At 35.7% G+C, this 8,681-nt stretch overlaps 2 protein-coding genes across 4 annotated transcripts; one reads left to right on the forward strand and one right to left on the reverse strand.

Annotated features, from left to right (window-relative positions):
- Positions 1–69: 69 nt before the first annotated feature.
- LOC104801101 (sec-independent protein translocase protein TatB) lies at positions 70–3,137 on the forward strand. 3 transcript variants are annotated; one of them, XR_769845.1, is made up of 8 exons: positions 70–236; positions 607–728; positions 1,232–1,427; positions 1,514–1,572; positions 1,662–1,863; positions 2,326–2,435; positions 2,515–2,587; positions 3,065–3,137. XR_769845.1 is itself a non-coding variant. In XM_010524200.1 (7 exons), exons 1-7 carry the CDS (start codon positions 176–178, stop codon positions 2,518–2,520), a joined length of 756 nt encoding a protein of 251 aa, XP_010522502.1. In that variant the 5' UTR covers positions 70–175; the 3' UTR covers positions 2,521–2,614. The 3 variants fall into 3 exon arrangements, 1 of the variants encoding a protein (XP_010522502.1); XR_769844.2 differs by lacking the exon at positions 3,065–3,137 and adding an exon at positions 2,757–2,990; XM_010524200.1 differs by lacking the exon at positions 3,065–3,137 and having other exon boundaries at positions 2,515–2,614.
- A 551-nt stretch (positions 3,138–3,688) lies between these two features.
- Positions 3,689–5,984, reverse strand: LOC104801102 (auxin-responsive protein IAA17-like). Its single transcript, XM_010524202.2, has 5 exons — positions 5,557–5,984; positions 5,017–5,231; positions 4,769–4,919; positions 4,152–4,213; positions 3,689–3,979 (listed from the first exon to the last, which is right to left on the reverse strand). Exons 1-5 carry the CDS (start codon positions 5,796–5,798, stop codon positions 3,942–3,944), a joined length of 708 nt encoding a protein of 235 aa, XP_010522504.1. The 5' UTR covers positions 5,799–5,984; the 3' UTR covers positions 3,689–3,941.
- Positions 5,985–8,681: the final 2,697 nt, after the last annotated feature.

Genomic DNA, 8,681 nt, shown 5'->3' on the forward strand with positions numbered 1-8,681 from the left:
AAACAAAAACAAACTTAATGGGCCTTTAAGCCCAATATGAAGATGGACAATAATATTCTCTTAACTGAAGCCCATACAAAAAAACGAAAAAAGGAAAAAAAAAATTGTACCTCCGATCGGTGCAGAAACTTCGCCGGCGAATCGATCGGAAGTGAAGCCGCCGTAGAAGGAAGCGATGCTCGGTCTCTCCTATGGCGAACTTTTTCTTCTCATCGGTGCCACCGCCGCTCTTGTTGGTTTGTCTCTTTCCTCTCTGCGAACAACTACTCTTTCGCAGTGTCGATGAAATTTTGCGTTGTTCTTCCAAGTTTGGGTAGTTTCCGCGCATTTGCTCACGATTTCTGTAGAGATATAGAATTGACTCCATGGGATATCAGTCGGGTTCTTTTATTCACTTTCTTCCCTATGGATTCCGTTTAGCCGCTGATCTCATTCGACCCGTAATTTGCCGATTTCTGAGAACTTGTCGCATGTTGTATTCGAACTCTATGATTATCCTTCGATTTAGGTTGCTCTTAAGGTTGTTTTGATAAAGCCTTTTCCGCGTCTCCTGAAGAGAAAGTCAAGAAAAATAAAAATCGGTTTAGCATTAATCACGTGTTTCAGGTCCAAAGGATCTGCCGATCATTGCGAGAGTGGCAGGAAGATTAGCAGGGCGAGCAATCGGCTACGTTCAATTGGCCCGCGGCCAATTGGACAGTGTTATGCAACAATCCCAGGCTCGGCAGGTGTGTTGTTTCAGACCCAGTTTCCTTGTGTTCTTTGAGTTTTCGATGCAATTGCTAAGGGACTACAAGAAAACGGATTCTGAATTCATGCAAGTCATATTTTTTTATATTCTTGGGGTGTAGGTTTGAATACTGAGGGAATTGTGTAGTGATGGGTTTCAGGGAATAAACAGATAAAAGAGTGAATAAGCTTTGTTACAAAATGGGTCGGATTTATTACCATTGAATCCATGATGGACCATGGATTTAGCAGTTTGACTCCATTTGATTCCCTTTCCTTCTTCTGCTGCTTTGAATGTGAAAATGTGATGGCATAAGTATGTTTCTTTCAGTCATTCTCTATATTGATTGGGTGTTCTCTCCTTTTACGAGGTGAAAACACGATTCAATCTTATGACATAGCTTAAATCCCCAGAGATCATATCTCTCTTGAAGTTTCTCATCATGATCAGTTACAAGGCATTTTAGACAAGGATTTTAAACTTGTTCCCATTTTCGTTTAGGTTCACAAAGAACTTCAGGATACAATGGCTCAGCTGGAGGCTATTCGTCATGAAATAAGGAGTATTTCTCTCGTGAATCCTGGTCCTTTGACTCGAAGGGTGGAGGACATTCCTCCAGAGTCTAGTCCTAGTCATCCGGAACCTAGTCCTAGTACAAGCAGCGATCCAGAGTCTAGTCCTAGTCCAAGCACTAATGGTAAAACCGTTACCCCTGGACGATATGTACCCCTTATATTGGTGCTCGTTGTTCTTGTTTCCCTCATCTTGTTTCTGCCCTTATAGGGAGTGCCACATCAACGAAAGTTGAAGAAAGTCTGAAGCATGCTGATCACTGGGCAAAGGTCTCGCATTTTGATCATCCTGGTTGACGCATTTATTATCTCTATCATGGTATTGGTGCAATCACTGTCCCCTCTTTCATGTCCACCAGGCTCAAGAATTTAATGCCTCCTCAGCTTCAGTGAACTTACACTCCCAAGCAACAGCATTTGCTAGACTAGCTCACTCCGAGACTGTAAAATCGCCTTCTTTGAAGAGCAGTGGTGAAAATGATACTCTAAGTAGTGATCCAGGTCTCTTAGCTGTTCTTCCTGTTTCAGCCGAGAGTGCTGGATTTCTTCCAGGTCGGAAAGGTACACATTATCAGCTCTTGTGTGTTACTTGTTCTTTCTTTTACGGTGGCCCTTCCCGGTATTCTGTTCCGGATGCTTGTACCTGAGGATGCTGTTGCACCAATTTCTACAATCGTAATTCATTCAACTAGGGAAATACTCACGGAAGAAGGGGTTTTCTACGAGCGCATAATCCATTAGACCCTTAATTAATGATGCGTGGTGGTTCATTATCTATATTATTGCTGATCAAGACACTCTAAATGCACCACTGTTTGTCTTGCCATGTGAAGAATGTGTGCCGGTTTACACAGTCCCTAGAGCTGTGTCCTTAATATGTCGAGCCCTTTCACTCTGATTGCCTTCCTAGCTTGCATTCACAGACCCTTTTAAGAAGAGATGTCTCGGGTTTTCTCTTTGGTTTGGTTTCATTTATGTGAGGGCACAGAATGTGAAACTTGATCGATTTGATTTGGGGTGCAGAGAGTGTGAAAGGATCAGATATCATGCTGGAGGCAGTTCTTGAAGCAGAAGTGGCGAAAAACGCCAAAGACTTCTTCTCACGGCCCGAGAATCATATTCCACCGCAAAAGGTAGCGCCTTTCTTCTTGCTCTGTGAACGCCCCCCAAGTAAAAATTGCACCTTTCTTCTGAATCTTGTTACTGTTGCAGGTCTAATTGTCTGGGCGATGTTGCTGGATTGAATTGTTTGGAGCATAATTAAACTCTGCGACTAAGAGTTAAGGTTAGGACTCTGTTCTCTATGTTTGATGCCGGATTGATTTCCTGTATATTTGGTATGTCTGTGACATGCTATATATATATATATATATATATATATGATAGAAAATTGAGTTGTAACCATTACACATATCATCCACTCCCGAGATATTGATAGTATTATAATTCATTAGGCTTGCCAACTTGTCATTATAATTGGACCCATCAAACATCGAACGTGCCGTTGCCGCCACAAGACTGCCTGATCCAATAAATCACACACTCATATTATATATGTGCGTGTGTGCGTGTGATCACACATACATGCATGTCTATTGTGCAATACATTAATGAAATTTTGCTGCATTTCTTTGAAGCACATCATCTCCATGTGCTTACTGATCTATGAAAATTGCATTCTGATTCGTATTCTGTTTTTTTTTTTTTTTTTTTTTTTTGGTGATGTGTTATTTATATTACTAAACAATGATATTTTGTTTAGTCTATATTGTGTTTTGGACCGACGGCTACGTTGAATTTCAAAACCATAGCTAATATACGATTAGCTTCACTAACCGCCGATCGTCAAAACGGAACCAATAATTTCAATCTGAATATATGAATAACATAATATATGTTACAATATCTTATATTAAGGACAGTGGAAAGAGTATTTAAGAATAGTAGCATAGTTTATGTATTTTTATTATTATTATTATTATTGGCTAAAATGGAAGAGGGAATAAACAAATAAATAAACAAAAAGCCGTGAAATGAAGAGACCCATCGACATGCACATGGCTTTGCTCCCCTCCCTACACCTATAGAGTCCTTTCAACTTATATAAGTTCCCACCAAATCAATATATCAACAAAGAGAATCTTTTTGGATTTTATTATTCAATATATGCACATATATATACGCATAAGCACATACACACTTGCACATAATTTTGGATTGATGATATATATATATATATATATATATATATATATATATATATATTTTTGTAAGATTATAAATGTTTTATGTAATTTATAGTGGAGAAAGATAACGAGTAACATAAATCTTAGTCTTACCCTCAAAAAAAAAATTGATCAAATTATTCGTTGTGAGCTTTGGTGTATATTATTAACCAAACCAAGAGACACATAGGGTTCAAGTTTATTACTTGCTGTCCGTTACAAATATCCCACATCTTTCATTTCAATTCAGTACACAAACATATATAATATAAACTATATCTATATACCAAATCCAAGAACAAACACAGACATTTAAAGAAGAAATTGAACAATCTTTTTTTATATCGAAAAATATTAATTAACACTGTAAATGTGTTAATTAATACATATGTGTATATATATGGTGTGATGCTTTCAAGCTCTGTTCTTGCATTTCTCCATTGCTCTCGGGGCTGGAATTTTATCACAGAATTAGTTTCGCCTTGAAAATATAGTTTTGACGTAAGAAAATTATACATGTCTTCATATGCATGCAGACGAAATAAATAAAATATTTTATGGAATGAATGAACCCCCAAAGAAAAGAAATATATATAAATACTTTCGTAAATGGAAAATACATACCGAGACCAATGGCTTCAGATCCTTTCATTATACGCAAACGCTTGCATGATTCAACGAACATCCTATATGTCAAAAAAAAAAAAAAGATAAAACGAAACGATATAATTTCTAACGATTCTGATATCTATATATAAATCAATTTCCAAAAAATATGTAGATGTTGATATATAAATCGAAAGATTTTTTCCTAATATAAGATTTTATTGAATTTTCCATAAATAAGCTCAAACCATGATCCATACAATACGTAGATTAATATATCAATCAAATATTGTATTAGAGTGACACAACACAAAATCTATGACGCAAAATTTATCATCAAAAAGGGAAAAAAAATCTCAAATATCCAAATCCACACTAAAATGGGAATTCCAAGAGGCTAGTAACATCAAAATCTATATAGCTATATCTGAATCGCTTCAAATTAATGCATAAACACATCAGCTACGATATTTATGTTTTTACATACATTTTTTTAATCTTTTTTTTTGTAAGATTGATTTACACGTGAATGAAGAAGAATTAGAAACTAGAATATATATATATATATATATATACACATACACACATACACATACGATTAAGGAAGAAGAAGGGTAGAAAGAGGGAAGACGTACAACCAAGGGACGTCGCCGACAAGCATCCAATCGCCATCTTTGTCTTCGTAGGTAGGAACATACTCTGAGCTGTTTAGCAAATCCATCAACTTCCTCTCGCTCATGAAATCTATCATCCCTTCTCCTCCTCCTCCTCCTCCTCCATAGTTTCCTGTATATATACACACACACACACACATGTGATACATGTATGTATGTATGTATGTATGTACGTATGTATAGTATAAAAAAAAAGTAGGGAGCAGTACCCGTATTGGTGAAGGAGCTGAACATGGTGGAGAGGGCAGTAGAGAGGTCATCGTAGCTGGAGTACGTCTTCAAGTCGACTTTCCGGAGGTAAGGAGCTCCGTCAATGGAAACCTTCACGAATGCGTTAGCAGTGGCCTTCTCTCCTTCGCTCGACGTCCTCCCCATCATGTTTTTCCTGTATGTCCTCACTGGTGGCCATCCCACCACCTGTGCCCTAATATATACACACACATATATAGCATAAATCTCAATCCGAATATGGAGAATTTAATTTGTCTTGGGATTAATATCACCCTCGATCGTCATCTCAAAATGCATAAACACACATATATATACATGTATGTGTGAATTAGAGTAAAACTATATATATAGACGAGGTTTAGCTAAGAGAACCTAAAAATGCATGTATTTGGTTCCAAATGTCGTATATATGTACGTATAAGTATCAAAATATTTGGTATCATATTATGTACATATGCTTGCAATTATTTTTTTGAAGAAAAAAAAAAGAGGTTGGAAAGGGTTGAGAGGTAAATTACTTGGCAGGAGGCTTGGGACAAGAACTACTGTCATTGGGAACAGAAACAAGAGAAGAAGGATCTTGCTCCGACAGGGCAGATCCTACGTCCTTGTGAGGCTCATTGTTCAGATTCAGCTTCAGATCCACCGTCTCCGAGAACCCTCTCTTGTTTCCGGCCACCGGAGCTGCCGTCTCTCCGCCGGGCAATCCCAGACACAGCTCCGTCTCCTTCATGTTCAGATCCACGCCGCCTCCCAGCATTTTCCCCCTAATATATGTCTTCCTTACACGTTCCAATGCTCTTTCTGAGATTTTCTTGGAATTATTTCTTGTTCTTGAAAAAAAAAAGTTTTTTTTCCCTTCTCTGTAATATAGTTCTTGAGGTGGTAAGGGAGGAGGAAAGTGGCGAAGACCTCAAATAATATAAGTGTCTTCTGTCTCTGTGCGAGGAGTAGCTGCATGTGTATATCGTATTTAAGACATTTGATAATTGGGTTTTCAACACGTGGAGGAATCTCCACCGTTCGATTAAACCCCCATTCTATTATATATGATATTAGTATGCTTTTAATTTGCATTTGTTGATGTGGTTGAGTATGCCATCATCACCGTCGTCTTCGTCGAGGATTTTTCTTGGGATTAGGGTTATGGATATTCAAGGTCAATATATGCATGTACATATATACTCCTACATTAGCCACTGAAATTTTAGTAAAAATAATATATAAGTACCGAAAGTTTTGTAAAAAAAAAGTTCAAGCAAAAGGGGCGGATATTAATTAATTTCTTATCAATCTCAAGATTTACCAAAACATTAGAAATTAGATATAACATCCATAAAAAAACAATCTCATTTCTTTTGAAACCACGACTTATTTTTCTCTAATTTCGCCATGCACCTTGTTTATTAGAGATTCTTTGGATGTTGACATCTCATATGAGAGTGAGTGTGTGTGTGAATATAGATGTGCATAATTATGATTATAATTAATTATTTGTTATTACAATTTAGCTTCCGAAAGATTCTTCGTCGGAACCTTCCAATTATGCACATCATACCCACATGATTCAATTATTCATCCCACACAACAAAAGGGCAGCCCTCATGTTTAATATTCTCACGCCAATTAAAAGCATATATTATATATCTATTTACAAATAAATAAATAAAATGTGTGTGTACGTATATATATATATATATATAATAAAAACGAAGTGTGTATACAGACACACAAACGAATCATTACTCCAATGTTTTTCAGACATTAAACTACATATATAACACTTTGGTCAACCAAGACATGAGTTTCCAAATTTAATTTTCCACCGTCCACCAGTTATGATAGTATGAACGTATCATGAACTAGGGGAAAAAAATTATATAGTAATAACTAAAGAATTATAAAATTCAAACCCTATAATGTATTAACAAGGAATTTCATTACATCATTTATAACCATAAAAATATTTTGTGGTATTATTATAGATTTCTTCTTAGAAATGAATGTATATATCTCCTACGTATAAAAATATGCAATCGAATTCGATCGTTACATAATAGATGTGGTCTCTAATTAAGAACATTTGCACTTAGAAAACATTTGAGATGGATGTAATGTTTCCAACGTCGCCCTAAACATATATATGAGACTTTGTCTTGAAATGGATCGACTTTCTAGACTTTGCCATCATCAGATTAGATTTTGACATTACAATAAACTGGACATGTAATTGTATAGCTTTAAATTATGTATAAATGAATGAACAAAATACATAATATATAGTTTTTTTTGTAAGATAACATGGCAGACGATGACAATACGTAAGTGAAAGGAAGAAGACAATCATCTCGACATGAAAACAAAGGAAGAGTGGTAATATGCAAACATAAGTGCATATGCAGGAGACATGGAGGGCATCAAATCCAAAAGGGAGTGATCAACATCATCAATATAAATTCCAAAACAATTTTGGTGAGAAGACACATGGAGATGAAGAAGGGACAAGTCACGTCAATTTCATAATACAGCGGGAACATCATAAACCCTACTTGTGTTCCTTGCCCTGTCTCCGTTGTTTCTATCCAAAAACCCTTTTCGTAATTTTGTTTTGGGTTTTCAAATCACTGAAAACTTATCGTATATAATACGGACATCACAACAATTATCATGTGTATTAACTTGTCGTTTGCAATAGATTCGGTTCTTCAGCTTTCAAATAGGGCTAGAAATTGAATCAAACCTATATCAGATGATGATTTGTACCATAATTTAGGATAAACTTGGGAATATATATATGCGATGATGGTGATGTGAGTATGCGTAATATATATATATATATATATATATATATATATATGGGTATATGCAATTAAGAGGTTTATGTACATGGTGGTCCTAATTATACATTTTCAAGGAATAAATGTGTTCAAAGATATGAATGTGAAGGACCAGATGCACTTTTATATGGACATTACGAAGCCACAATTATCAACATTCCACCACAAAAATGAGATTTTTATTCTTCTTCCTACTTAGTTGTTGGGACATACTTTTCACATTCAAGGGAATGAGCTGCGTCCTGCATGCATGCATGCAATTAGAACGACCAAACCCCATACACGCTCTCTATTTTCCCATATTTGTATAAATCACATAAACAAACTAACAATATATATTTCGAGAAAAGTTAATTATAAGATGTTTTATAACTGGGTTTACCTAATACGATTATATATTCAAAAACCAATTATACTATGTTGTAACAGTGTATATATATATATATATCCTTGTTTTTTTTTTTGGGTAAAGATATATATCCCCTTGTTAGTATACGTATAGGATAAATTCGTATCAATGTTAACGTGAAAGAATAGATATACATGATGCGTATATTACACATTCAGACGTATCCTTGACTTGCTATGATATTTGTTATGGATTATCTAAATCGAGTTTGCGCAACCCACGTACAATATTATATATATATATACACACACACACACATGCAGATCATGGACTCTGGGTTATTATGCAGAATCGGCCGGAGTGGTTCGATGTGGTGTTTTCTCCACCACAAAATGGATGGCTGATATTTTTTTTTTAATAAAAATCTCGAAGAAAGATATATATATATATATATATA

Source organism: Tarenaya hassleriana, unplaced genomic scaffold (genome assembly GCF_000463585.1).
Source record: "Tarenaya hassleriana unplaced genomic scaffold, ASM46358v1 Cleome7, whole genome shotgun sequence".
Lineage (NCBI taxonomy): Eukaryota > Viridiplantae > Streptophyta > Magnoliopsida > Brassicales > Cleomaceae > Tarenaya > Tarenaya hassleriana.

Excerpts from the sequence above, each read along its gene's own strand:
- LOC104801101 (XM_010524200.1), top strand. The coding sequence starts at position 176 with ATGCTCGGTCTCTCCTATGGCGAACTTTTTCTTCTCATCGGTGCCACC. Across the intron at positions 729-1,231 it reads AACAATCCCAGGCTCGGCAG|GTTCACAAAGAACTTCAGGA; the intron begins GTGTGTTGTTTC and ends ATTTTCGTTTAG. Across the intron at positions 1,428-1,513 it reads TCCTAGTCCAAGCACTAATG|GGAGTGCCACATCAACGAAA; the intron begins GTAAAACCGTTA and ends CTGCCCTTATAG.
- LOC104801102 (XM_010524202.2), bottom strand. The coding sequence starts at position 5,798 with ATGCTGGGAGGCGGCGTGGATCTGAACATGAAGGAGACGGAGCTGTGT. Across the intron at positions 4,214-4,768 it reads GTCGGCGACGTCCCTTGGTT|GATGTTCGTTGAATCATGCA; the intron begins GTACGTCTTCCC and ends TTTGACATATAG. Across the intron at positions 3,980-4,151 it reads ATCTGAAGCCATTGGTCTCG|CCCCGAGAGCAATGGAGAAA; the intron begins GTATGTATTTTC and ends ATAAAATTCCAG.